Source organism: Chrysemys picta, chromosome 14 (genome assembly GCF_011386835.1).
Source record: "Chrysemys picta bellii isolate R12L10 chromosome 14, ASM1138683v2, whole genome shotgun sequence".
Lineage (NCBI taxonomy): Eukaryota > Metazoa > Chordata > Testudines > Emydidae > Chrysemys > Chrysemys picta.
Window position 1 is genome coordinate 13,038,128 of NC_088804.1, and position 27,829 is coordinate 13,065,956.

Genomic DNA, 27,829 nt, shown 5'->3' on the forward strand with positions numbered 1-27,829 from the left:
CTATCTTCATACTGTACAGAATCAGTAAACCAACAGAAACCAAGCCATATTAAAAATGGATGGAACCAGGAAAACATTCTTGAAAGGCTTTTGCTCAAGTGATTGACACAGATTGGAATAAATGCATGTTGTTGCTTGTGCTCACTTAGGGGGATCTGAACTTTCAGATTTGGAAAGATAAGGCCCCTTCCTCCCCACTGTCTTTGGGTGCTAGTGCCAGCAAACTCCTGATATCCCAGATGGGTGGTATCTATTAAAACTGTATATAAAGGTTTCTGTCATGGCTATTAATATGGCACCTTCCCCCTATCCCATACTTACCTTTAAATTCTCCTATGGGCCCCTCCCAATGTAATATCTAACATCACAGCCATATCAGATGTGCCTCTCCTGCAAGTAGTAGGATAAGATTAAAGCCACTTGCTAACTGTCTCCTCCACCATCATCCTAGTTACTAGAGAATTTAAGGAGTCATGCCAGTACTTATCTCCGCTCTAGTTTTCTGGTATGCTAACATCCTAGCAGCAGACTGTCCCTCTTGTCATCAGGTTGTGGACCATCCATGACCACAGAGCATGAGTGTGTAAGAGGCTGTAGGGAGAGCTAAATTAACAGAGAAGAGCCTCCAGAGCTTCCACTGTAACAGGGAAGTAAAGTTTCACAGAACTAACAACCATACAGAGGAACTGTATGGATACCTAGGAAATACCACAAAAAACACCATGCATGCTCCAAGAAACACGCTCCCAAGCTCTACATTTTAGTTACCTCATTGCAGACCACTGTGGGCAGACATATTTATTAGGTGACTTGTAATCATTACATGCATAATGCATTAAAAACACAAGAAACCAGAGAGCATTCTGCTTGATACAGTCCTTCTCTCCTCAGCAACTTTCTCTCTGAGAGTGAGGCTGCTGTTAATCACATAGTGAACCTAGAGCTATATGCTAGCTATATCTACTTGTCAGTGGTAAGGCCTTATTGGTTCTAGTATTCTAAAATAGAGAGTACAATGTATTGTAGCCATGTGACAAAAAGAAAATTCTTGTAAAGATGTTTGGTTGAGGATAACAAGTTTTGCTAGGGCTAGTACTCTCTGATGGTGTAGCTCTTAATGGTGTAAGCATGTAAGTGAATATAGGTGTGCTCTCTTTAGTAAGGACACTGAGGTTGTTGTGTTAGATCTTTCAGGATACAAAACAAACTCAGCTCATCTTCAATAGCTATTTAAAGACACTTTAGGCTGTTGAGGAGAACTACACTGACTAAAAAACTCCTCTGCTAACAGCTTGTATCAAAGCCATACATCAACAAACATAGTATTACAGTGACTTGTACATCCCGGTCTCTTAATAGAAAGACCAGTACTATTAACTGCATATGGGAGAATTCCTTACATGAAGGAACTCTGGGAAGTCCATGATTAACTCCAGGGAAGTGGAAGTTCTGAGGCTCTGATGGCATAAACTCAAGGTTTATGTAATCACGCAACCCCAAAGCACATGTAAGAGTTGGGGGAGAAATGAGGGTTGTGTAGGCAGCTGAGTTTTTTCACCCACCTGTTTACTTTACATAGTCTATAACCTATTAAATATAAGTCTGAATTGTATTGTTTAACTGAGTTCTGTAGAGTTTGTTCCTGAAAACTAGGCCCGGACTTATTGGGTGAAGGGATATTTCCTGAGAAAGGAAATCAAATAGTGGGGAGCTGAGGAAGTTACCAGTGCAGAATGAATCCAATGGCACCATGTGCCCCGGTGAACAATTTCTCCATCATATGTATAATACACATGTTTTTATAAATGAAATGAGTGTTCCTTGAGTTGGTGCCTTTTTTGCAAAAATATATTGGAATGCCCGTTCTCCAATAGATCCATTAGCTCCATTTTCTGGTGTTCTTAGAAAATTGGTCATGGATGTTTCTGTTTCTGCAGCTACCATCAGAAAATCCAAAAAGAGAGCAACAGAGGGTCCTGTGGCACCTTTGAGACTAACAGAAGTACTGGGAACATAAGCTTTCGTGGGTAAGAACCTCACTTCTTCAGATGCAAGTTTGAGTTTAAAAATGCCTTGCATCTGAAGAAGTGAGGTTCTTACCCACGAAAGCTTATGCTCCCAGTACTTCTGTTAGTCTCAAAGGTGCCACAGGACCCTCTGTTGCTTTTTACAGATTCAGACTAACACGGCTACCCCTCTGATACAAAAAGAGAGCGTACCCTATGAAGAACTCATCTGTAATATCAAGAACTACAAACACAGCTATGTAACCCATGGGTGAGTGTGTGTTATAGGTCTGCCTCAGTGTCCCTTTCATAGAGGATATGAGTCTGTTACAGCCTCACTGAGAAAGCTTTAGCTTTTAAACTCAAACTGTAGTAGCTCAATGTTTAAGTTCTGGAGGTTCTCCAATTCAATCCTCAGTGTGTGAACCAAGATGGCCACAGTGGTTACTACACTTCTACTTAAGCTCCTGATATTTACAAATGCATTAGCATGTCACATCGTGCCACATTCTTCTTATTCTCGCTTCAGTTTGATTTCCCCCCCCTATCCTTCTATGTCTTGACTGTTCTTATTCCTCTGTGTTCTGAAGATGCTCCTGTCAGGTACATCAGATTCTTACAACTGTTTCAGCAGTTCCTGATTGTTTCTGCTGCTTTCCTTTGTCCCTGCCTCAGATTTCACCTCACTGCTCTCTGATATCCCCGCTATCACTGTTCTGTGACAGACATCAGGTGATCTGAATGTACAGAAACTAGAGATGGGTCTGAACCAAAACCCCACATCCCAAAATAACTGAACTCTGAGGATGTTCAGATCTGGGTCTGGACATTGCAGCTGGCTCCATTCTAGAATGGGTCAATCCAAAATTCCAGGTCTAGACCCCTGAACTGAGTGGTTCAGGGGAAGCAGGACTTCAGAGCTTTCCATATAACAGGCAGATTATCACACAGCTTTACTAGTAGGTAAGTAACCTTGACACCATTCAAAAGATAGTATTGGAAACAATAAGACATGCCATTACAGGCATAATTCCCCCAAACTTCCCATTCTCGCTCTTCTTCTTTGGGCAATTGGGTGTAATTACTAACCCATTTTCTTTGCACTCAGTGCAAGAAAACCAGAGATTTTCCTGTAGTGACTATGCTGTTCTAAGAAAGTATCAATAAACCCCTAAAGTTACAGGACAACAGGTGCTCTATATTACTGAATCATCCGCTCAGCTGGGGCAATTCTGTTACAAACCATCCCCAGAATGCTGACTGGTTCCTGGAAGAGGGGAGAAATTTCAATTGGTTGGAGAGCCCATGACAAGCACATCCATTCTACTCTGAAGAGTATTAATGCCAGATGTGGAATGTAACCCAGACTCTGGGTTCAGGGGTGTTTAAATTGTTAGTTTATACTGAAATTTAGATCCAGCTATGAGTAGTAGTGTAATGGAGTCTCAGTTGTGTCAAAACTTTCATCGTGAATGCATGGCTGCCATCAATCGGATGGTGAACTTGGAACTGTATGCTAGCTATGTATATCTCTCTATGGTGAGTGCTGGCTGTATGCTTAATGGTTTAAAACAGAAGCACTTCTAAAAGTTCTTTTCCTGAGTAATATTTTTAACTGCAGCTGTTTGGTGCAAAAATTAGAAGTGTGTGTGTGGTTTTTTTTTTTTAATTACTATATATATATATATATATATATATAAATAATAAGTACTGAGATGTGTTAGATCTCTCTGCTAAATCTGGATTGTTTCTCATAATACTTTTTCTCTTTTTAAATTTGGTGGCTAGTTTGTACAGATTTCAAAGCCCTAAATCATGATTTGCACAGGCTAATAAATCTTGTCAAAAGTCTTTTGTGATATTCAGTCTATTTCTGTGCATAATTCCTAGCTATCCTCCAAGACACCAGCCTAACTGTCTTGTCATACTTGGTGCCTATACTTGTCAAATATCTATAGGGCAGATGGACATGGCAAGTCCATCTTGGTCATCTCTAAAGCAAACTATAGATATTCAGCCCTTCTAATCTTTCTAATTTAATTAATGTAGTCCCCCAATATACTTATTGCTTTACACTCCACTCAGGTCAGTTTTCCTATAACTTCTGAAAAAATGTAGCCCAAAACTGAGCACCCCATTCTGGCATAGGGAGCTTATAGATTAATTTGAACTGTATATTGTTACTATCTAGCAGTATGCAGATTCCAGGCAGCACACCTGTTTGAAAATGAGAATTTTATTCTTCTGAGGAAAAACTGATATTTCAACGTTTGTTTTTTGTCTTGAATCAGGATAAAATTGTGACACTTTTGTAAAACAAAAAGCTTCAATTAGGAAACACGGCAACACTTTGCCTGAACACTCCAAATGTTTGACCGTGACCTGCATCTGCCTGAGCTGCCATGGTGCCTCATGGGAGTTGTAGTCCACCCCGGGAGCCTGGAATAGAGAACTACATTTCCCATGTTACACTATAGCCATTCAGTGCTTCCAAGCAGGTGGTTGGACTGAGTGTGGAGGAGGAAGTAGGGAAAAGAGAGCTCTAAATCTGAGGTGGCTCCAGAGCAGAGTCAGTAGCAGGGAAGGGGCTGTAACTGTAATTCCCATTGTATTAATCACCTAAGAATATATGCCTCTATTGCACTTTAATGTTTCAGTTGCTTTTAAAATTGTGTGGCTGTGTTCATTGTCGATAACTCAATGAAGCTATCTGCTCAGTGAGCAGCTCAGTGTGTCCTTGTATGGAGATGGGGGACATAATTCAACAAAAGCAAATGGTAGCAAATTCAAAACTGTTAAAAGGCTGTATTTGTTCACTCAATGTGTAATTAGACTGTGGGATGCATTACCACAGATGTTGTCAAGGCCAAGAATTTTTTCAATCTTCAAAGAGGGATTGGATAGTTATATGGATAACAAGAATATCTAGCGTTAGAACAGATAATACAGAAGTATTGGAATGGATAAAAACCTCATATTTAAGCCAATCTCCTCTTAGTTTTAGGATGAGACCTCCATGAGGAGGCAGATTGCATCACCTGTGCCTACTGTGTGGGTCCTGGACCTTCCTTTGAAGTAACTGATGCTAGCTAGTAGATGGGTCACAGGTTTTATAGAGTTGGGCAATTCCTACACTGATGTTCAGACAATGTCTATTCCATACACACCTTATTACACATAAACAGGTAGCGGTACACTTGTCTAATGACAGATGATATGAATATATAGTCCCTCTTTAGGTCTAATTGCCTCCATTGATCTCCTGTCCCTCTCCCCAGTCCTATTACTTTGACCGTGATGATGTGGCTCTGAGGCACGTGGCCCAGTTCCAGAGGGAGCAGTCCCGCAAGGAAAGGGAACACGCAGAGAAGTTCCTGAAATACCAGAACAGACGAGGAGGACGTATTATCCTGCAGGACATAAAGGTGAGAAACCAATCAGGGTGCAAGAGAAAGATCTCTGGCACTAAGCATTCAAACAGGAGTCTAAATATTTGTTTTAGGTATACTTTTTGGCTGTAATTGATGAACTCCTACAGGAGTATGACAGATGAGCTCAAGTAACAGCTCTCTAAATAGTTGGCTAGCTGACCTGTTTGTCTAGCTCTCTGACAAGAGGTATGGGCTTCAGAAGTAGATATATTAGTGTCCTTGCTTGAAGGAGAGGGGTGACTGGCAACCGCTAATCTTTGTGGTAAAGAGGTGGTGGTTTCAGGAAAGTATTTGGTCTAGAATACCAAGGTAAATGTTCTGCCAAGTTGATAGTCCTACAGGTCTACCAATGCAAGAAGCTTGCAGCCCACCAGCCTGAGTAAATTTTAGCTCTAACTGGTGTTACCACAGTCTGATACAGCATTGAGGCATATTACTTTAAATAGGAATAACTAAGAAAACAAGTGAAACAAAAGCCTAGTGAAAGCTTCAGTGAGGGGGAATGAACTCCCTGTGCCAGTGAGGCACCCAGGTGATATCAAGTGAAGCAGTGTGGCTTGGCCAAACAGAGGTATTGCATGCTACAGATGGCACTGATTTCAGTAAGTGAAGCTAGAAGGCCATTTGTTAAAGGGCACATAACTTTGTTTGGGCTTGTACAGAAGCCTGAGCGGGATGAGTGGGGGAACAGCCTGGAGGCCCTGCAATGCGCCCTGCAGCTGGAGAAGATGCTGAACCAGGCCCTGCTGGACCTGCACAAGCTGGCTACAGAGCAGAATGACCCCCATGTGAGTATGTGTGGGAGTTGAGACTGAAGCAGAGATGTATATGGGAACATAAGCTACCTTTTCTGGGTGGGGATTGGGAGATTTCTAATATGACCACAGTGGCTGTTGGCCTATTTAGAATCTTTCAAACTAGAAGACCTTTATCTGTTTGAGATTCCCTGACTAGCAGTTCCACCATGTAATGGTAACCTCACAAAATGGAGGGCATTTTAACTGCAAGAGCTCAATTACACAATACCTCGCCCTATGTAGTTGGCCATGAACAGGCTGCTTGGCACTCAACCCTGCATTGAAAAACAGGCCCAGGTCCTCAATGGAACTATGCTGGTTTGACAAGTGACTTCTACTAAATGAGGATCTGGTCCACAATTAGAGCAAGACCGGAATCTGCTGTCAATGATTTTTGATGGAAAATGTGGTTTCTACAAAATTGAAAAGTTTCCATTGGAGAAACATCTTTCTACCAATATCTTTCAGATTTCTGTTGGCGGGGGGAGGAGGGGAGAATCTGAACAATTTAACTTTTGGGTCATTGTAACACAATCTCTCATCCTGAGCTGCCATGGGGTTGCAGGTGACTCGTGTCCCTCTTCTCTTCTGTTGGCAGGGTGCTCTGTCCATGCTACAACTCACATGGTACACCCATTTCCTCTCTGGCTGAATCACAGTGGTGTGTCATTCATGGAATGTTGTCTGATTGAGTTCTCAGGCTTATGGAGGCATGTGGCACCAGAACGCCAACTCCCATGAGACATCCCAGCAGCTCAGGCAGATCGGTTCCATGTCAAACTTAGTCAAAATGTGATGTTGCGTGTTTCTGAAATGGGGGTATGGGTGTGGAATTTTGTCCTGATTAGGAAACTCCCATTTTTTTGAGGCTTCCATCCAGAGCTAGACTCATAGAAATGTAGGGCTGGAAGGGACCTCAAGAGGTCACTTAGTCCAGCTCTCTCTACAGAGGCAGGACCAAGTAAACCTAGACTATCTCTGACAAATGTTTGTGCAACTTGTTCTTAAAATCTCTAATGGTGGGGATTGTACAGTCTCACTGGAAGCCTTTCCCAGGCTTAACTATCCTTACAGTTAGAAAGCTCTTCCTAATACCTAACCTAAATCTCCCTTACTGCATATTAAGCCTGTTTCTACTTGTCCTATCAGGTATGGATGACAATTGATCACCATCCTCTTTATAACTGCCCTTAACATATTTGAAGACTTATGGATCCCTGCTCACTCTCTTTTTCTAAAGATTACACATGCTCAGTTTTTTAAACTTGCTTCATAGGTCAGGTATTCTAAACCTCTTACCATATTTGTTGCTCTCCCCCGGAATCTCTCCGATGTAGCCATATCTTTCTTTCTTAAAGTGCGGCACTCAGAACTGGACACACTACTCCAGCTTGGGCCTAATCAGGGCTGAATAAAGAGGGCAACTATCTCTTTTGTGTGTCTCTCACACAACACTTCTGTTAATATGCCCCAGAATATTCGCTTTTTCCACAACTGTAACACATTGTTGACTCATATTCAGGTTGTCATGTACTATAACTCCTAATTCCTTTTCAGCAGCACAGTACTACTGCCTAGCCAGTTACTTCCCATTTTGTATTTGTGCATTTGATTTTTTTTTTAGTTATGATAGTTTACTGTTATGCCATTAATATTGTTTCTTTCAGATTTCTCCTGATTTTTTTTTTTTCCCTTCCTCCTCCTTATCCATTTTTATTCCCTTGGAACCTTGCCTACTAGTTGAGTTGGGATGAAATGTGGAAATAGCAAAACTTCATAGGACTGAAATTCCAATTTTTAGTCATCTCTACACCTATCACTTAAACATCAGGTGACAGTACAGTAGAACAGGTGATACCTGTTCTTCATAAACTACTGCCTCTTTCTCTAGCTATGTGACTTTCTGAAGTCTGACTACCTGGAGGAGCAGGTGAGGGCTATCAAGCAGCTGGGAGACTATCTCACCAACCTGAAGCGCCTAGAAGTGCCCCAGAATGGCATGGGAGAGTACCTGTTTGACATGCACACCCTGCGGGAGAGCTGCTGAACTTCACTCTGAGATACTGCCTAGCTTGGTGACACCTCTGTGCACAGAGAAGATGAATTGACTGAACGCTAAATATTGTGAATAAAACATGGTTTTCAGTTGTAACTTGATTTTTTTTTTTTTTTTGGGCCTTACTTTGTGCTATAGTGAACTGGCTTACATGTCTAGTTCTGCTGTACTCACAGGCAATAGAACTCAGAATACTGTTAGTGCTCTAACTACTGCACATTAATAACATGCATATGCTTCTTGACTATACCCACTTCAGCAGGAAGCTGAAACGTAACTCTCAATCATAGTTGAAGGCTCAATCACTTCCTGTCTTATCCCTCAACCACTACCCTAAACGGGTTCAGAAACTACTGCATGTACAAATGAGCTCATTTTCTTATAGTCGCTTAATAACCAACCTATCTCTATTTTTCACTCAAGTCCGCCATACTGTTGGCTCTCCAGGCAGTATTTCCACACCAGTGAGATTCTCTCTCTCCCCCTTCCCCGCCCCATCACTGCAGGTAGTAGGTGAAAATCTCTTACCTCTAAGATTCTGATTAAGCAGAATGATGCCTTGTACTAGCCTGCCCTTGCAAGTAGTCTCGTGCCTCTCAAATAGAGCTTTCCAGGTAACCTGTCACAAGAGGACTGTTCTTCTGACTTCTTATAGGCAGCAGTTTGCAATGGGCAGAGACGCTATTTTGTCAAAAGCTACCTAGAAAGCTGTAGTTGAAGGGAGGGAGGAACCTTTCATAAGCACAGTGGTATCCCTCCTGTTGACAGGGCTCTGACATTGGATTTATGAGAACCATGGTTGTAGAGCTCCTTGAGAATGAAGTCAGGTACCACGCCAGGCTGAATGTGTTCAAAGATAATCTCTGCAATGCTCTCTTAGCATTGAGTTCTCCTGTCTAAAAAGGCACCATACAGGTGGTGAGAAATAGTTGAGTAACTGTGTTTAAGGCATCAGTATGAAAGATTAGTGATCTTGGTGTGTAGTAGCTACTTTGTTCTGGCCACTGTTGACACGGGGTAAATGCCATGGCTTCCTTGTCTTTTATTTCCTTGGAAGGAAAAGAGCTAAACTCACTGACATATAGATACCAACAAGAAACCTTTTTAAAAAATTCTATTTTCTATTGTGTAACGCTTCATAAGGGTTTAGTGCCACCTATGGGGCGGGGGGGAGGTCTGATCCAATGCTGATAATCAAGATGTTGCCAGTTTTGTTCCTTTCCCTTCCCTTCCCCATCACTGTCCTTCACAGGAGAGGCTAGTTAAGACAGTTTGGGCTGCCCAGGAATCTTTGCTCCAGCAGCAGAGCTGCAGGTGATAAATAACAGATTGGCAGAAATTTGGTTGCTCGGGTGTATTTGGATGTTGTTTTGCAACATTGTGATCCTGATCCCTTTGAATTAGCTTTGCCCATAATAAAAATGTGGAATGCAGATCTTCAAGCTGGTTGAATATTGGCTGAGAGGGACTGTTCTATTATAGGCTATTAAGGAAATTCATTAATTGATTTACCCACTTCCACTGTGCATGAGATCATCAAGGGAAGTGGGGAGAATTCCTTTAATTTTTACCCTCTGGTGTGATTGTGGAAGGAACCAGGATCAGGCTTTTCCCTTACATGCTAAAACCTGTTTGTTTTTTTTTAAAGGAGTGGAAGGCAGAGAAGAAAACTCAGTGTGACAGCCAGAGGGACAATGGCTCCGGTCACTGTGTTTCTTAAAATTCATTCACTCCCACACAGACCTCCTGCACTGACAGAGGCCAGGTGCCATCAGTACATGACATTTTGAAGGTGCACCCATAACATGTTTTGAATAAAAAAGGTAGCAAGGCATTGCCTTTCACTGGAAAAAAAAATGTGAGAAATCATTGCATGTGGGTCATGGGACTTTTGCCTGTTTTTTAAAACACACTCACATATTTCATCTTCTGGCCCCAGCATGACATTTAATAATGGAAAACACACTCTGATTATCTACTGACTCTTTCAAGTGCAATAGGATGCATCAGGTTTGGTTTTACCCTTGCCACAAATGTTGCTTGCTGTTCCTGTGACCACCACTGCCAATATTCCTAGGCCTGTGCTGCTGTTTATTGCCATCAAGTCCTTCCCTCTCCACTTAGGCCTCTGGAGTTTCTAGTTTTCCCTGTTCTCCATGTTCTATTTTGGTTTATTTCTTGTTTGTTGTTATTGTTGTGCTCACAATGTGCTAGGTGCTGTACAAATATAACAAAAAGCCCATCTCCTGCTCCAAGAGTTAATACTGAACTGTGTCCCTTCTGCTCTTGACTTTTTCCCAGTCTCTTCTATGTCAAACCTCAAGGTCCTTTCCAGGCATCTGAAGAGAGGGGATTTATAGATGCATAGATCCCAAGGCCAGAATGTACTACTGTGTTCAGTGAGCTTGACCTCCTGTATAACACGGGCCATGGGAACTCCTCAGAATAATTCCTAGAGCACATCTTTTAGAAAACCATCCAATCTTGATTTAAAAACTGTCAGTGAGGGAAATCCACCACTACCTTTTGTAAATTGTTCCAATGGTTAATTACTCTCACTGTTAAAAATGTACACCTTATTTCCAGTCTGAATTTGTCTAGTTTCAACTTCCAGCCACTGGATCATGTCAGACCTTTCTCTGCTAGAAATGTCTACACCTTTCTCTGGTACTTATACCCTGTAATCAAGTCACCCTTTTAACTTCTCTTTGTAAAGCTAAATAGATTGAGCTCTTTAAGTCTATCACTATAAGGCAGGCTTTTAATTATTCATGTGGCTCTTCTCTGAACCCTCCCCAATTTTTCCAACATCCCTCTTGACTTATGGACACCAGAATTGGACAAAGTATTCCAGCAGTGATTGCACCAGTGCCAAACACAGAGGTAAAATGACCTCTCTACTATTTCCTGAGATTCCCCTGTTTATGCCTCCAAGGATCGCATTAGCACTTTTGGCCACAGCATCGCACTGGGAGTTCATGTTCAGGTGATTATCTGCTATGACCCCAAAATCTTTTTCAGAGTCACTGCTTCCCAAGATAGAGTCTCCCATCCTGTAAATATGGCCTACATTCTTTGTTCCCAGATGTATACATTTGCATTTAGCCCTATTAAAATATTTTTTTTTACCAAGAGATCTTGATCATTCTGTATTAGTGACCTGTGCTCTTCGTTATTCACCATTCCCACAATTTCTATGTCATCTACAAACTTTATCCGTGATGTTTTCTTCCAGGTCTTTCTTCAAAATGTCAGATAGCATAGGATCAAAACAGCTGCCCTGTGGGACTCCACTAGAAACACTCCTGCTCACTGGTGATTCCCCATTTCAAATGTTCTTGATGTAACAGCAGCTGTGTTAGGCAGCATTTCAGAAAACGAAAGGACCCTTGCCTCCCTTTGGAGATGGCATAGGAAAGAGGGACACTCCTGAGAGCATTTTATCTAATCTAATCATCATAGGGTCTCAACCTATTTCCTCAAACATCCCATTACTACTCCTTCCCTTGCTCACAAAGCCTTGTGAGAAATTAGATTCATCTGCTGAACTGTGCTCATTTGTGCCCCCCGTCTGTGTTAAATGTGGTAATAGGCCATGTCATGTTACTTGTGGAAATTGAGAAACAGCCCAACCCACAGTCCTTACTGATTCTTAGGCCAGCAATAGCAGTGAACCACACCCACACCTGGTTTTGAACACTATTAAAACCTGCTGTGGAAGCAGAGGCTTTGTGGAGTTGGTGACTTGTGGGATTTTGTATAAGAGTGTTTGACTGGAAGTTAGCTTAAGATTTACTTTACTGCTAATGTTTCTATTTTATGAAGGAATGGAGTCCCAGGTGTGCCAGAACTTCCCTGCTGAGTGTGAGGCTGGTGTGACCTGTATGGTGAACCTGGAACTGTATGCCAGTGGTGTCTATTTGTCTATGCTGAGTGTTTATTTTTCTTTCAGAGAAAAGGAAGTAGACAGAAGTGTTCTTGAGATACATATGAAGCCATTTCTCTAAAACTTAATAACTAGTCTATATTTTTAAAAGATGTAACTTATCAGTTTTTACATTGAATAGTAGAACCACTTGGCAGCCTGCTAAATGCCTCATCTTCTTCTTGAAAGCTCTCTTGCAGTCAGTTCCAAATGTCTTGGGTTGGGGTTAAAAGAACAGCTTACTGGAATGCACTGAGCTTTATGTTCATAGAATCTCTTGTTCCAAAGCTGACTTCAGTTCAGTTACTGGGATTCATGTTAAAATGTGGCCTTCTCCCTGACCACCTTTAAATATTTCGGTTAAAAGGGTTGCTCTAGTAATATTAAATATTCTTTTGGACTGGTATGGCAACTAACTATGCTGAGTATAGGTATGCGAAGCTATGTGTGGGAATTTGACCCCTAAATAACTAATTAGGGTTATCTCAGCTTCTATAAAACAAAATAATTTGGCTATGGGGGGAGTTAACTAACTCAATTAGCATATTCTTTGCGTTGATGAATACTTTACTTCCCAAGGAGAGCTATGAAGTGTACCTGTTGGGTGTAGAAGATTGTCAAATTCAGGCACTCAAAAGCCCTTCTGTGTGAGGTTCATGTTAGTAGCAACATCAGCAGTATGATGGGTTAAGTTGTGTGGATTTAATTGGGAATAACTCTCCTTAGAGTCAAGTTCCCCTTTGTGTATTGGAAGGAAAATTTCCTATGGATATCTGACATCACATGACAAAGGTCTTTGTTAATATCTTCTACTTCTCCCCAGTCCCGCTACTTCGACCATGATGATGTTGCCCTGAGGCACATGCTCCAGGTTCTGAAGGAGCCGTCCCAGGAGAAAAGGGAGCATGCAGAGAAGTTCCTGACATATCAGAACAAGCGAGGGGGGCGTATTGTCCTTCAGGACATCCAGGTGGGAGAGAATTTCTGTATCCAAGAATGGAACTGCTAGTCTGAACTCCCCAGGGAAAGGGGCTAAGTAATAGGGGAATAGCACAGAACATGGTATGCTGGCCTTGCCACAAAAAGTCATCTCCACATAATCAGCCATAGGCCTCTCAGTGACGGAAGAGGTCTCAGTTAGCAGAAAAAGAAAAGGATAACAAATAACATAGGACATTGTTTTTTGAAAGGCTAGGGCTGCAATAGCTAGTGTAGCATTGGCCATTATTCCGTGACTAGAGCTTCAAATGACTAATATTGGCAAGTGTACATGAGCTCTGACCAAACTTGAGGGGCCAGGAGAAACTTTTCTTCTCTTTTGCTATTTCCCTGCACCTAACTGCATTATCTTCTCCTATAATGAGGAAAGAAAACTGAAATAAATGCAACTTCCAGGGAATGAAAACTTGTGCTTTGTAAATGAAAATGCTGCTGCTGAGAAGCAAGGTGAGAGTATCTCACTGCAGGATGTGAATCTGTTCTCTGGCACAGAAGCCAGAGCGGGATGAGTGGGGAAACAGCCAGGAGGCCCTGCAGCTGGAGAAGACTCTGAACCAGGCCCTGGCTACTGAGAAGAATGATCCCCATGTGAGTGAACTGGGACTAAGAAGGGGAAAACAGCTGCCTTTCCCTACAGTGGTTCAGAAAAGACAACTGGGGTAGATTTGGGAAGCCGCATAGACCATAGAGGGACCTATGTAGGGCAGACCTTCCAAAAGGCAAGTGTTGGAACCTATTTCCCAAGCCTCCTTTCTCAAGGTGTGGTGGAAGGGTGAATATTTCTATAATAAAGATGATGGACAGGAAGAGTCCAGTCTCCTTTCATATGGTGTAGTCATATACCTATATGTCATGCCCTGTGCTGCAGCTCCTTAAGGAAACGACAGCTTCTCATGCACTGATGGGGCACCTTCCAAAATTCATACAGCCCCCATTGCTAGGGACATGATCCAGACTGGCTTCTTTGCAGACAGTAAGAGAGCTCTAACGACAGACTTGTTCATCTCTCAAACTTGAGGTCCCCTCACAAGATAATGCCATTTAATGAGTACCTGCAATGGCTAAAAATCTGTGCTTCTAACTCCTATTTGTAATCCTCCTGCAGCTTTGTGACTTCCTGGAGTCTGAGTATCTGGAGGAGCAGGTGAAGGGCATCAAGCAGCTGGGAGACCACCTCACCAACCTGAAGCACCTGGGAGTGCCCCAGAAAGGCATGGGAGAGTACCTGTTTGACAAGCTCACCCTGTAGGAGAGCAGCTGAACTTCATGGTTTAGAACCAGTCCAGTGTACTGGCTTACCAGTGCATAGTTGTATTGCCTTATTTGCAATGTCTGAGAATAAAATATGGTGCTCATTTGTGGTGTGTCTGACTTTGCTTACAGGGTGCTCTAATTAAACTCATCCCTGTTGTGTGCCCCTGGCAGAAATGACTGTATGCCATATTATGGATGGATGGATGGCTGTCTGTGCCTGGTTTGCTGCAAGCCCACACTTTCTGGGTCACAGATGAAGACTTGTATCAGATGGGTAGCTGTGTTAGTCTTCATCTGTAAAAAGCAACAGAGGGACCTGTGGCACCTTTAAGACTAACAGAAGTATTGGGAGCATAAGCTTTCGTGGGTAAGAACCTCACTTCTTCAGATGCAAGACAAGATAGATGCAAGACTTGCATCTGAAGAAGTGAGGTTCTTACCCACGAAAGCTTATGCTCCCAATACTTCTTCTAGTCTTAAAGGTGCCCCAGGACCCTCTGTTGCTTTTTACAGATGAAGACTTGTTCAGCTGGTAGTGTTAATATTAAATCATACTGAAGTGCCCCTATGTGCCTAAATGGCAGCTGCATCCCACAACAGGCACATGTCCCATTTAACATGTAGTTTGAGGCCATTATTGCCCCACAAAGAGGGATAAGGACTATCTTTATTCAGGATTGTCACCTGCTGCCATAGGTGTGTTTCCTCTACCCATGTCCTTTATAGCTATAAGCCTGGTGCTCCACAGTCAATACCTTTGAATGATGATTGGCCCTTGTGAGGATGACTACTAATCATAGTCTATCGCTAGCTGAGACAGCGGGGTGGGATAACTGGATACTGCTGTGTGTGTGTGTGTGTGTGTGTGTGTGAGATAAAGGAGAGGCAGAGCACCCTCTCTTCTCCTGAGCTTCCTAACAGCTGAGGAATTGTGCCATTGGTGTTACTAGGTTTAGAAATTCCCTGGTCGTGGGAGCACATGGGACCAAGATAGTTTTGTTACTTGAGGCTAGACCCACTCACTGTTGCATATACTTGCTACTCCACCTGAGTCAGGAAATCTCTGTGCACGTGGGTGGTCTCTGAGATCTCTCCTGCTTAGACCATCCTCTCATTGGATACTATATATGTATATCCGCTCTGGCTGGAACCTACTCACCTGCTTCAGGCTAATATTGTAAATACATGTCAGGAGACAAAGGTGCAATCCTGCTCCTTTGTTCTGTGGCAGGATCACAGCTACAGAACCCCTTGCTAGGGTAAATGAGATAAAATAGTACTTTGGAAAAAAAAAGGAGGGGGGGCGGGGGACTCAAACACTCAGGGCATCTGTCTTCCAAAGTAGGGGGAGGAGCAAGAACAAACAAGAAAACCTAGTTTCCATTTTTAGGGTTTTTTTCTTGGCTTAGTAGATACTAGGGTGATAGGTGCCTTTGGAATAGCCTCTTTCTACCCAAAGAGAGCTGGGTTTTGAATAAGACATTACATTACCTTTGTTGGGAAGTTAGAGATGGGGCTGATGCCATTTGGTTTACAGAAGGTTTAATTGAAGATTTAAAGAAGGTGACAGCTTGAAACCTGTTTGTCCTCAAATATCCTGCATGGAGTAACACAGCACCGGAGAGCTACATAGACACATGAGGCCGTCAATAAACACACGGTTATTGAAAGCTGGGTTCTGTGTCGTCTCATATTCTAGCATAGTGATAACTGGAAGAGTAGCAGGGCCAAGCTGCTGTCAGTGTTGCTCTTTGCCTTTTCTGCTGCCCCCCTCCCTCCGTGTGAGATCTGGTACCAGCACCAGTGTTCAAGGTCACTGATTTTCTACAACTCATTGCTCAGTATCAAGGTACAGTTTGTGACTCCCAGTCTCTTTGAAGTTGTTTACAAAGGGAATCCTGCTTTAAATCTATGTTTAATTTGGGAGGAACAGATTTCCAAGATGGCTTAATATGTGAGATATTCTATGTAAATGGAGTATTGCCCTTACAGACGATTCAGAAACTCCATTCTTTGACTCCCACATCCCTCCACTGCATGCATTAGCCAAAGGGTCATCTGTCACTTTCTTCTCTGATGTGGCTCTGGTATGCAGCAGGATACATTCCTGATGCTAAGAGCTGCTTCCTAGGATTGAATGGAAGAGAAGACCTATCAGTGTGTGCTTCATTTTGTTTTTAAATTTTGTGGTTAAGAAATATGGATGGCAGAGAGAGGGATTTCCCAGTGCCTCTGAACTTGTGACCCTTTGAGGGAAAACTGGATCCTGCAACCAGGGGGACTGGAACAAGTTTCATAGTGGGGGTGCTGAGAGCCATTGAACCAAACTGTAAACTCTGTATATGATGGAAACCACCTCAAGCCGGGGGGGGGGGCAGCACCCCTAGTTCCAGCACCTTTGCCTGTAGTTGGGTTTTTGAGTATTCAGTCACTTCTTGCAATGCTCTGTCAGACAGACTTGCTGCATTGACATTAGCCAGGAGGAACAGACCTCTGCAAAACAAGTGGGATGCAGGATATTCTGTTTTTGCATTGCCACAAGAATAATTAGATGGCTGTTCTTGTTGGAATCATTGCCATTTTCACATATGCTGGCTGCTCCAATCTATATCCCCGGGGCTCCCCTTGTGTCCCTCCAGTTCCCTTAGGTCTCCACTGCACTGCTTGAGCTGTCCTCTCCCGGTTGTACTTTTGCTGTTGTTATTTTTTCCTTTGTAGTGCCCATAACGAGCTGGGTGCTGCACAAATATGAGGGAAGGCGCAATCCCCGTTTACACTCCATTGTGATGCTCCAGCCTTTGTGCTTTCCTACCACAGTCTCTCCTGTGAGAAACCCCAGCCTACTAGAGACAGATCTGAACAGAGGGGATTTCAGAGTTCTCCATAGAACAGAACAGGGAGTTGCATTAAGCAACATTTCAGATACCTGAGAGGCTTTGGTGTTCCTTGGGAAATGTCACAAGAAATGGGAAGCCATGTACAGTCCAAGGAACATATATCTAATCTCATGTGTATCTATTCTGTATGGGCATTTATACAGCCTCTATTATCATAGTGACTCAGCACCTATATAAACATTCCTCCGGACACCCCCTAACACCTCTGTCCTTTCCTTCCCCACAGGGTGTTATTGGATTTATTTGCTGAGCCTGTCACTCTGTGTCTGGCTGCCATACACCAAAGGGGTGGTCATGGTAACAGGTCAAGTCATATTACTGAATCACCCCTTCATCTGTGGGAAGTGAGGAACAGCCCCACCCTGGATGCTCATTGGTTCCTTGATGCGAATGAGATTTCCATTGGGCAGCAACAGCTGCCAATCACACCCAGGTGTGACTCAGAAGGGTATTAATAGCAACTGTGACAGTGTAGGTGGTAGTCTTGTTGTGGTAGTGGTTGTCTAGGTCTTGATTCCAGAGTTAGTTTACTGCTAAAGCTCACAAAGAGAGGAATGGAGTCTCAAGTGCGCCAGAACTTCCATGCTGAGTGTGAGGCTGCTGTGAACCTCATGGTGAACCTGGAGTTGTATGCTAGCTATGTCTATCTGTCCCTGGTGAGTGTTTCTCTCTTCTTTAGTGTTTCTGTGTATCCAGGACTGGGTATGTGGGTGGTTTTTTTTTTTTGCATTAGGGGGATTCATGTTCTTATACTAAAATAAGTTTGAGGTTTCTCTTATTATCTGGGTTGAAACCCTTGAGTACCTTTTCCAAGTAGCTGTTCCTGAAGAAACTTTAGGCCAAGATAAAAATTTCCCTTTATAGAGGTCTATAGATCAGCTATTAAACTAGTAACCTTGGAGACTGATTCTTCATTTTCTTCAAGATCTAGAAGGGTCATTATGTTCAACTTTGTTTTGTGAACCACTAATCCTTTCTCTTTATTAATTCAGTGGCTAGTGAAATATCTTCATGCTGGACAACTGCTTGCTCCTAAGCCATAGTTAAGTAATGGTTCTCCTCTTGTTTGTAACTTGCAAAGTTGGTCTGAAAACGATTCCATGGTCGGGGGGGGGGGGGCGGGAAGAGATCCCTCTATATAACAGCACAAACAACTCCCAGCCCTGTTAAGTGTATGGGAGAAAACTAGCAACTAGATTCTTTTGTCTAATGGCATTGCTTTAATTTACAGCTTGCTGTGGGAAGCAAAGAGTCTGTGAGTAGTTACAACCTAGCACTAGTTGGCTGGCAGACTTTATATAGCTGGGATCTGGCAGAAAAAGGGATATGCTCTTCCAGGCTTCTTTTTCTAAGTAGCTTTCTTACTTGTAAACCCAGTAATCAGTACTGCATCTGTATAGCCCTGAAACACTACTTGTGTTTTGCCTTGAAAATGTCCTCATAGACTTTAAGGTCAGAAGGGACCATTATGATCATCTGGTCTGACCCCCTGCATGTCCTGCAGGAATGTGAGGCAGTGGGCTATGTGGATGAAGTAAAAGGATTTAGGTTCTCTGTAAGTTCTGGAGTATGGGAAGAACTTTCAGAAGCCCTTCTCTCTGTCTGGTTTCATCTGAAGGTGTATAGCTTGCTTCTTCCTGTAGTAGGTAAGCACAGTGAAGGTATGGGGAAGGCTCTATCCCTACAGCTGAAGAGCTGCTGCCTAGAACAATGAAAGCCACATGAATAGTCTGTTCACAGTGAGAAACTTTCTGTGATACAATACTTTATTACTGTCAAATGTCATTCATTTCCTGTCTTCCTCCCCAGTCTTACTACTTTGACCGTGATGACGTGGCCCTGAAGCACATGGCCCAGTTCCTGAAGGAGCAGTCCCATGAGGAGCAGGAGCATGCAGAGAAGTTCCTGAAATACCAGAACAAACGAGGGGGACGCATTCACCTGCAGGACATCAAGGTGAGAGACAGTCAGTAATCACCCAAACAGGAGAGTAGACTGAAGATTCTAGGACAGTAGCTCAGCATTTCTTGCTGTGTGAACCTGCATAGGCTGGTAGTGGCATCAATTTCTCCTTTGTAAAAGAGCCATAATCTACTACCTGATCAGCCCATTGTCCTGGTGCTCATTTGAAGAATAAGAAATGTTTACTTCCTGCTTCTTACCTAGCATGTATTGGGCTCCGTTTTCAAATGGACACTATTGTGGTTGGTTTTTCTTTCTTCTGAATGGCTGAAGTGTCCTTTGTGTGAGGAGACTGCACAGCTAGTGGCCCTTTGTTAATTCTAAAGTGTTTGTGGGTCAGAAAAAAATACTGCTTTTCTAAGCAAAAGCATGAGAATAAAATTGCTGAACCACAAGAGGCAGTATAGCAAGGAGCTAAGCAAATAAGGTAATTCTCCTAGATGAAGGAAGCTGGGATCCATTTCTAATAGTGAAAGTGTTTCCATTCTATTACTGGTCTCCTACAGAGGCCGGAGCAGGATGAGTGGGGGAACAGCCTGGAGGCCCTGCAATGTGCCCTGCAGCTGGAGAAGAGGGTGAACCAGGCCCTGCTGGACCTGCACAAGCTGGCGACTGAGAAGAATGACCCCCATGTGAGTGGCTGGCTAGAGAAGGGGAAAATGGCAATCGCCATTTCCTTTGGAACAGATGAGTAGGAGAGGTTCAGAATTTGAACGTTGTGATTCATTTGAGGAGAAACTACATGGTGTGGTAGGTGGGAGTGAAGAGGAAACATGCTATAAATCAAGAACTGGAGAGAAACCTTCCTGGACCCTCTCTCTCACAGTTCTTTGCCCTTCACCTCTGCTTATGTTTTGCCTCATATGCATCCGAAGAAGTGGGCTGCAATCCATGAAAGCTTATGCTCTAATAAATTTTAGTCTCTCTAAGGTGCCACAAGTACTCTTGTTCTTCCTACAATTAGGGTTTGGATTAAAGTGACTGTATATGGCCTGCTCTTCCTTGAGCTCTAATCTTAGATGGGATTGGGATTTTGTTTTGCCTTGCATGAGGTTAATACAATGACTCCATGTTCCTTGCTATCACCCCCTACAATTCCTTATTGGACACCTCATCCAGGCTTAAGGTCAGTGGTGCTATTGCTCTGGACAAACACTGTACAAGAAGCAGTATCATTGCTGAAAATGGAGGTCCCACCTTGGGAGTATGCCATGAGACACTTGCAGCTGTGACATGTGACTGAAACTATTGAGCTACAAAAATCTGTAACCAGCATAGTCCTCCTAACCCTCTGCTTTTCTTTTGCAGCTGTGTGACTTCCTGGAGTCTGACTACCTGGAGGAGCAGGTGAAGACCATTAAGCAGCTGGGAGACCACCTCACTAACCTGAAGCGCCTGGGAGTCCCCCAGAACGGCATGGGAGAGTACCTGTTTGACAAGCTCACCCTGGGGGAGAGCAGTTGAACTGGACTCGAGGGATATTGCTTATTTGGTGGCTCATCTGTATGTAGAGGAAACAAGAATTGAGCTAAATGTGAATAAAACATGGCTTTCAGTTGTAACCTGACTCTGCCCTTTCTTAGTGTTAAATTGGCTTCAGTGAGTATGTGTCACTAATTACACTACACACAAACAGGGGCTGCACATCCAGTGAGTGCCCTAGCAATTACTGTAGATAAAATAACACGCTTCTTGGTTGTGCCCACTATAGTATACATCTGGAAGGGAGCACACTCTACCACAGCTGGATGGTCATTCCCATCCTTTGCTGTTTTAACCTGTGAGTGGTAGGCTAAACAGATGCAGCTTATTTGCAGGTGTAGGAGTTTCTGCATCTTCTTAAAGTCACTTAAGCTAAGCTGGATCTATGCCTACCACCCAAGGCTGTTATACTGTTGATTCTCCAGTTAGTATCCCTACATCAGTGAGGTACACTCACAAGCATTGCTGCGGGTACTGAGTGGGGAAAAATTTTTTGTTCTAGGATTCTGATTAGGCAGAATGTCATGTAACATAACCTGCCCCTGCAAGCAGCTATAAAGTGTTCAGCTAGCGCTGTCCATGTACTGTCTCATAAGAGGTCTTCTGACACGGCTCTAGGCAACTTTTTTTTTTATAAAAACAAACCCTTCCTTAGTCTAAAGCACAGATGGATTCTGTACATGTGCAGGGCTGTGGTGCTAGCTTTATGAAAACAGCAGTTGGAGAGCTTCCTGCCAGAGGAGCTTAAGTACACCGCAAGGATCAATATTTTCAGATGTTCCCTCTTCCCCCGCAACATAGAACCAGGCACCATATTGCTGGGCAAAGGAGAGTGTGTGTGAGGGGACAGCACACTGGCTGCTCAGCTTTCATTGCTATTTGTAGGCCTGAGAGAGGTGAGCTTTGCTTGTAGTTAGCTCGTGCTGGCTAGTGTCGCTGTAAACCAAATGCCATGGACTCCCCTCCTCTTCAGTATGGAACAGAATTCAACACTTTTCTCCGTTTACTAATAGGAAACTATTCTTTTCCCCCTCTTAGGCCAGCTCACAAGAGTTTAGTGCCACCTTGGCTACTTAGGGAGGCTTAATACTTAGGTGCTGAAGGTTGGGATCTAATCAGATGCTGGCTTGAGATAGGTGATAAACAGAAGAATGGCAGGGACAAGCGGTTGCCAGTTTTGTTCTGCTCCTATTATTGCCCTTAACAGGAGAGACCAGTTGAGATGACTTGGGCTGCCTGGAAATCTTTGTTCCAGCCCCTGAACTACAGCTGACACGGAGCAGCCTGGAGTTCTGCATCTGCATTGTATTAGGCATCTGTGGGCAACACTGTGACTGCGAGCCTGCTCAAGTTAGCTCTGCAAATAGACATTGACCGTAATAAGCAGCTTTTTTCAAGCTGGTTGAATGTCAACAGAGACTATCTGATATTACAAGTTACTCAGAAAATTCATGGTTTGATTTTTCCCACTTCTACTGGGCATAAGAATGCAAAGGGGTCTCCTCTCATTTTACCCTCTGATGTGGGGTTGAGCAGAACCAGGATCAGATTCTTCCCCTGCTTATGAAAATCCATTTATTAGAAGTGAAAGGCAGAGAATCAAAATCAGTGAGACAACTGAGAGAGACAGTAGCTCCTGCCACTGGCTCTCTTTAAATTTAGTTATTTGCCGACAGGCCTGATATATTGCTAGCAGGCAGATGCTGGCATAAGGGGTGTGTGTTGCGGAGGGGGAAGGGGCTGTATTATGTAGTGAATATGCAGCCAGTAACCATTTGGAATAAAAGGCAGCAAAAGAAAGTTGGAAATACTGTAATCTTTTATTGAAGAAAAATGTCGGATATCAAATCATTGCAGGTGGGTCACAGGAGTCCTACAGCCCAGGTTTGCCTGTTTCTTCAAAACACTTGCTTACATATTTATGCTGCTCGCCCAGGGGTGGGCAAACTTTTTGGCCCAAGGGCCACATCTGGGGTGGGGAAGTTGCATACAGGGCTATGAATGTAGGGTGGGGGCAAGGGGTTGGGGCACAGGAGGGGTGTGGAGTGTATGAGGGGACTCAGGGGAGGGGGTGCAGAGTGCAGGAGGGGGCTCAGGGCAGGGGCTTGGGGTTGGAGTTCAGAAGGGGGCTGCAGGTGCAGGAGGGGCTTGGGCTGCGGGCTCTGGCCTGGCGCCGCTTACCTTGAGTGGCTCTGCGGTGGCATCAGGGCTAAGGCAGTCTCCCTGCCCTGGCCCTGTGCCACTCCTGGAAGTGGCTGGCACCACATCTCTGGGGAAAGGAGGGGGGTAGAGGGCTCTGTGCACTGCCCTTGCTGCAGGTACCTCCCCCAAAGCTCCCATTGGCTGTGGTTCCCCGTTCCCGGCCAATGGGAGCTGCGGGGGGCAGTGCCTGCAGGCGAGGGCAATGCATGGAGCCCTCTGCCCCACCCCCCAGGGACGTGGTGGCACAGGGCCAGGGCAGGCAGGGAGCCTGCCTTAGCCCTGCAGTGCCACGGGGGTGGCAATCCTGTGGGCCAGATTCGGCCCACGGGCCATAGTTTGCCCACCCCTGTGCTAGCCCCATCAACTGGAAATGTAATAATGGAACAACATGCTGCAGTTGGCCACTAAAAACCCTTTATTGTCACTGACACCTTTAAGTGCAATTTTATGAATTGTGGTCAGCTTTACCTTTGGCTTTCTGTTTCTGTGATCATCGCTGCCAACTTTCATATGCCCCTGCTGCTACGTGCCACATGGCTGTTGCTCCCACACGGCCCCTCACTCTCTCCTTGAGTCTCTGGAGCTCCATGTTTTCCCCATTGTCCATGTTATAGTTTTTGTTGTTGTTTATTCATTTCTGCTAATACCCTCAATGTGCTAGGTTCTGTACAAACATAAAGAAAAGCACAGTCCCGGCTGCTGTGACGTTCCTGATCTTGACTTTTCCTCCTGTGCCCTATCTTATGATAAACCTCAAGGTCCTTTCCATGTTCTCCATATAACACCAGCTGTGTTAGGTAACATTTCAGATAGCAGAAGGGCTCGTGCCTCCCTTTGGAAATGTCATAGGAAAGATGTTCACTCCACAGAGCATTTTGTCTAATCTATGGTATATCCCTAAGTTAAGTATCTAGGTACTTATCTGGCAGCCATCATCATAGTGTCTGTCCTCCAAACACCCCACTACTCCTCCTTCCCTTCCTTACAGAGCTATTGGGAAACTGGATTGTGGGGTTCCATGCGGAGCGCATAAAGCACACGACCACTGTGGTTGCAGGCTGAATCTGAATTCTGTTTATTGCAAGCTTTCTTTTATAGTTTTTCTCAACCTTACATAACACAATTAGGCTATAATCACACATCTACGGATTGGACAAGAAGGAGAATCATGTGTTTATCACATGTATAGCCCCACACCGATTGGTTCAACCGTTCCTTACATAAGGCCATGATTTGTTTACCTCATCTTATATAATCCTAGACCACCAGGGGGCTTACATAAGGCCATGATCATTTTATATAATCCTAGACCACCAGGGGGCCTTACATAAGGCCATGATCATCTTATATAATCCTAGACCACCAGGGGGCCTTACATAAGGCCATGATTTGTTTACCTGGCAAGAGTCCCATCGTGACCCTTACCTCCTCATGGAACTTTTCATTAGGTTGGTGTAGGGATGATACATCCCCACACTGGATTTGTCTGTTGAACTTTCCTCATTTGTCTCCCCTGTCTGCAGGGCCTAGGCTGCTAATTGGCCAGGTCATGTTACCTGTGGAAAGTGAGAAACAGCTTCACCCACAGCCCCACCTGGTTCCTTGGTAAGGAAGGGTGTTTCCATTGGGCAGCCACAGCTGTCAGTCACACCCACACCTGGCTTTGAACACTATTAATAGCAGCTGGCGTGGACCAGGTTTTGTGTGGGTGAGGAGTTGTGAGTTTTGTGCTTGAAGAGAAGTTGTTTTAAGCTTTAGCTTATTGCTCATACTTTACTGCAAAAACCTTGCAAGTGGAGGAATGGAGTCCCAGGTGTGCCAAAACTTCCATGCTGAGTGTGAGGCTGCTGTGAATCGCCTGGTGAACCTGGAGCTGTATGCCAGCTATGTCTATCTGTCCCTGGTGAGTGTTGCCTCTCTTTTCAGAGGCTAGAGCTGTTAGAAAGCAGACAGAAATGCCCTTTATAGACATATTAAGGTAATTGTTTGTAAGTGAACCATGTTTAAGAAACTGAAGAAGTGAGGTTCTTACCCACGAAAGCTTATGCTCCCAATACTTCTGTTATTTTTAAAGGTGCCACAGGACTCTCTGTTGCATGTTTAATAAAAAAATTTCATATTGAAATAGAATAGCAAAACTATGTTTTAAAAAATAGTCACTTGTACTCTTTCCCTATAGCCACTTCTGAGACCTGTTTGGTACTTATTAGCATTAACTGCTGTGGGTAGAAGGTTGCTAGGACTGACCATTGCCCATGCAGCACATCTATTAAAGACAAAGGAAGAGCTACAAACACTCAACCTGAGGTCCCTATGGCAGCAGTATCAGAAGTATAATAGTAATGCTTCTTGGTAGGGTAAGTGGGGAGGCCTTTATGTATGTACTCCACCTTCAATTGGTGAGAGATGCTTGAGTTTCTGTGTATAACCTTCTTCAGAGGAAGAGTGAGATAACATAACTTTCCTTACACTGAGGTTCTCTACAGAAAAACAGTTCCTTCCAATGTGCAATAAAGTGTTTTATCCTTGTCCCATGACTGATGTCTGTTAATACTTGATACTCTTCCTTAGTCCTATTACTTTGACCGTGATGATGTGGCCCTGAAGCACATGGCCCAGTTCCTGAAGGAGCAGTCCCATGAGGAGCGGGAGCATGCAGAGAAGTTCCTGAAATACCAGAACAAGCGAGGAGGGCGTGTTATCCTGCAGGACATCAAGGTGAGATACAAATCTAAGAGGAGATTCTGAGGGATCCCACTGCTCCCCTAAATTCTCTAGGAGTTAAGTAACTTTTCCATGTCATAAGCATGACTCACTGGCCTGCAAGAATAAAATGTAGGGCTTATGAATGGAGCACTGGAATGGGACTCAGGCAACCTGGATTCTATTCCTGGTTTTGTTACTCCCAGGGTGGGTGGCCTTGAGCAAGTTGCTTAATCTTTTTGTGCCTCAATTTCCCCATCTGTGAAATGGGGATAATGATATTGACTTCCTTGTATGTGCTTGAAGATCTGCTAAGTACTGCATAAAAGTTAGGTATTCTCATATCCTCCATTGAGGGTGTCCTCTCTGAGACCTATGGATCAGGAGCAGAAGATCTGTATCTCTTGTCCACATCTGTCAAACTCTTTGAAGGCTAGGGCTAGAATTCTACTCTGTGGTCTACACCAACCCTGGTAATAGAGATTTCTGTGAACACTCTAGCAGGCATTATTATAATTCACAAAGTTTGTCCATCCTCTTCCTATCCTACTCCCCCCACACTCTCTTTTTTTTTCCCCCTTCCCCAGTGTTTAGCTACACTTTATAGATAAAACAATTGAGGGTGGGGAGGGGAAAACTTTTAATACAACACATGTGCCAGTGAATGGAGACTTTGGCTATATGCTGATTGTCCAATAGCATGGAGGACTATTTGGATAATTGGGAGCTCAGATAATGGAGGGGGCAGGAGCCATTCAGCAGCAGGGTGGCCTTGCATGCATCTGGGGACTAGTCGGCCTCCTTGCAGTCCTGGGAAGGGGTCTCAGCTCTTTTAGCTGAACCTGTGCATTATCCAAATTTCTTTCTATCCCCCAGCATAAGACAGAAACTCATTTTGGCTAAATGAGACTGGAATTGTTGAGAGGCAGGACCAGATTAACTATTACTTTCTTGCGCAGAAGCCCGAGCGGGATGAGTGGGGGAACAGTCTGGAGGCCCTGCAGTGTGCCCTGCAGCTGGAGAAGATGCTGAACCAGGCCCTGCTGGACCTGCACAAGCTGGCTACAGAGAAGAATGACCCCCATGTGAGTGGAGGAGGAGACGTGAATACTGTTCATGAGTGGCTGTGGCTTGAATACTATACTGAACATGGTCCAGAAGCTGGCTGGCTTCTGCAGACCCCAGAACTCTCTCTAAAACTAGGGAGTGTCTGACTTCTGTGGTCAGGGCATCAAAAGTGAATTGGTCTGACATAACCATGGCTAGAAGGTCTCCCTCTGGTTCTTATGGATACAAATAAGCAAATAGAAAGCAACTGTCCCAACCTACTGTAAAAGAATGAACCAGATAATGTTTTGGGATGGCAGGGTCACAAGATAGATTAAGTCATGAAATGACTGGTCCCTATAGCTACACATGAAGGGAAGGGTGACAAAGCTGTCTTGTATGGCAAATAGCTATACAAGAGACCTAGGATGTGGTGGGGGAAGTCATAGACCCATAGAGGAGAAACATTGTATGATCAAGCTACTATAATCTATCCAGGTATTTGAATGAGCCATCACTGTAGCATGAATGCCTACTAGTTTCTTGTCTCAGTAAGTGGGAGCTAAATGGCTGCAGAATGCCCTCTTGACCCTCCCTCCCAGACTTTCAGGGACTTGCATGAGAGGAGCATCTGGGGACTGAGAGTTTGACTGCAATTAGCTTTCACTACCTGGCTGGCATTGTGGCTTGATGCCTGGCTGGCAACTCCATAAAACAATGCAATGCTGTATGTCTGAGCAGGCATAAGTTCATCCTAACCCTCCCTGTTTCCCACAGCTCTGTGACTTCCTGGAGTCTGACTACCTGGAGGAGCAGGTGAAGGCCATCAAGCAGCTGGGAGACCATGTCACCAACCTGAAGCGCCTGGGAGTACCCCAGAATGGCATGGGAGAGTACCTGTTTAACAAGCACACCCTGGGGGAGAGCAACTGAGCTCCAAACTCTGAAGCTGTCTAGAGTGCAGTCCTGATCTGTTGTCTCTTACAGCTGCTTGTGAGTTGCAATATCTGCATATCCTCAAAATAAAATTTGCTATTTGTCCAGCAACTTAGTTTCTACTTTTATTTG

The 27,829-nt window shown here is 44.0% G+C and overlaps 4 protein-coding genes across 12 annotated transcripts; all 4 read left to right on the plus strand.

Moving 5' to 3' along the window:
* Positions 1 to 3,321: 3,321 nt before the first annotated feature.
* LOC101938449 (ferritin heavy chain A-like) lies at positions 3,322 to 9,902 on the plus strand. The gene is made up of 4 exons (XM_005289770.5): positions 3,322 to 3,545; positions 5,285 to 5,431; positions 6,100 to 6,225; positions 8,126 to 9,902. Exons 1-4 carry the CDS (start codon positions 3,429 to 3,431, stop codon positions 8,279 to 8,281), a joined length of 546 nt encoding a protein of 181 aa, XP_005289827.4. The 5' UTR covers positions 3,322 to 3,428; the 3' UTR covers positions 8,282 to 9,902.
* A 150-nt stretch (positions 9,903 to 10,052) lies between these two features.
* On the plus strand, positions 10,053 to 14,756 carry LOC101938174 (ferritin heavy chain A-like). 9 transcript variants are annotated; one of them, XM_065567011.1, is made up of 4 exons: positions 10,053 to 12,047; positions 13,039 to 13,185; positions 13,707 to 13,802; positions 14,320 to 14,748. In XM_065567011.1, the coding sequence occupies exons 2-4, from the start codon at positions 13,078 to 13,080 to the stop codon at positions 14,461 to 14,463; spliced, it is 348 nt and encodes a 115-aa protein (XP_065423083.1). In that variant the 5' UTR covers positions 10,053 to 12,047; positions 13,039 to 13,077; the 3' UTR covers positions 14,464 to 14,748. The 9 variants fall into 9 exon arrangements, with proteins under 9 accessions (XP_065423083.1, XP_065423084.1, XP_065423082.1 ...); XM_065567012.1 differs by having other exon boundaries at positions 10,053 to 12,030; XM_065567010.1 differs by having other exon boundaries at positions 10,053 to 12,026.
* A 3,079-nt stretch (positions 14,757 to 17,835) lies between these two features.
* On the plus strand, positions 17,836 to 20,878 carry LOC101938710 (ferritin heavy chain A-like). The gene is made up of 4 exons (XM_005289771.4): positions 17,836 to 18,021; positions 19,175 to 19,321; positions 19,834 to 19,959; positions 20,636 to 20,878. Exons 1-4 carry the CDS (start codon positions 17,920 to 17,922, stop codon positions 20,789 to 20,791), a joined length of 531 nt encoding a protein of 176 aa, XP_005289828.2. The 5' UTR covers positions 17,836 to 17,919; the 3' UTR covers positions 20,792 to 20,878.
* Positions 20,879 to 24,746: 3,868 nt separating this feature from the next.
* Positions 24,747 to 27,791, plus strand: LOC101938985 (ferritin heavy chain A-like). Its single transcript, XM_005289772.2, has 4 exons — positions 24,747 to 24,914; positions 25,583 to 25,729; positions 26,674 to 26,799; positions 27,539 to 27,791. Exons 1-4 carry the CDS (start codon positions 24,813 to 24,815, stop codon positions 27,692 to 27,694), a joined length of 531 nt encoding a protein of 176 aa, XP_005289829.2. The 5' UTR covers positions 24,747 to 24,812; the 3' UTR covers positions 27,695 to 27,791.
* Positions 27,792 to 27,829: the final 38 nt, after the last annotated feature.

Bases quoted from the DNA above. Each gene is read 5' to 3' on its own strand.
- LOC101938710 (XM_005289771.4), top strand. From the start codon at position 17,920: ATGGAGTCTCAAGTGCGCCAGAACTTCCATGCTGAGTGTGAGGCTGCT. The intron at 19,322-19,833 runs GTGAGAGACAGT...GGTCTCCTACAG, and splicing joins TTCACCTGCAGGACATCAAG to AGGCCGGAGCAGGATGAGTG. The intron at 19,960-20,635 runs GTGAGTGGCTGG...TTTCTTTTGCAG, and splicing joins CTGAGAAGAATGACCCCCAT to CTGTGTGACTTCCTGGAGTC.
- LOC101938449 (XM_005289770.5), top strand. From the start codon at position 3,429: ATGAGTAGTAGTGTAATGGAGTCTCAGTTGTGTCAAAACTTTCATCGT. The intron at 3,546-5,284 runs GTGAGTGCTGGC...CCCTCTCCCCAG, and splicing joins GCTATGTATATCTCTCTATG to TCCTATTACTTTGACCGTGA. The intron at 6,226-8,125 runs GTGAGTATGTGT...CTCTTTCTCTAG, and splicing joins CAGAGCAGAATGACCCCCAT to CTATGTGACTTTCTGAAGTC.
- LOC101938174 (XM_065567004.1), top strand. From the start codon at position 12,097: ATGTTTCTATTTTATGAAGGAATGGAGTCCCAGGTGTGCCAGAACTTC. The intron at 13,186-13,706 runs GTGGGAGAGAAT...TCTCTGGCACAG, and splicing joins TTGTCCTTCAGGACATCCAG to AAGCCAGAGCGGGATGAGTG. The intron at 13,803-14,319 runs GTGAGTGAACTG...ATCCTCCTGCAG, and splicing joins CTGAGAAGAATGATCCCCAT to CTTTGTGACTTCCTGGAGTC.
- LOC101938985 (XM_005289772.2), top strand. From the start codon at position 24,813: ATGGAGTCCCAGGTGTGCCAAAACTTCCATGCTGAGTGTGAGGCTGCT. The intron at 24,915-25,582 runs GTGAGTGTTGCC...ACTCTTCCTTAG, and splicing joins GCTATGTCTATCTGTCCCTG to TCCTATTACTTTGACCGTGA. The intron at 26,800-27,538 runs GTGAGTGGAGGA...TGTTTCCCACAG, and splicing joins CAGAGAAGAATGACCCCCAT to CTCTGTGACTTCCTGGAGTC.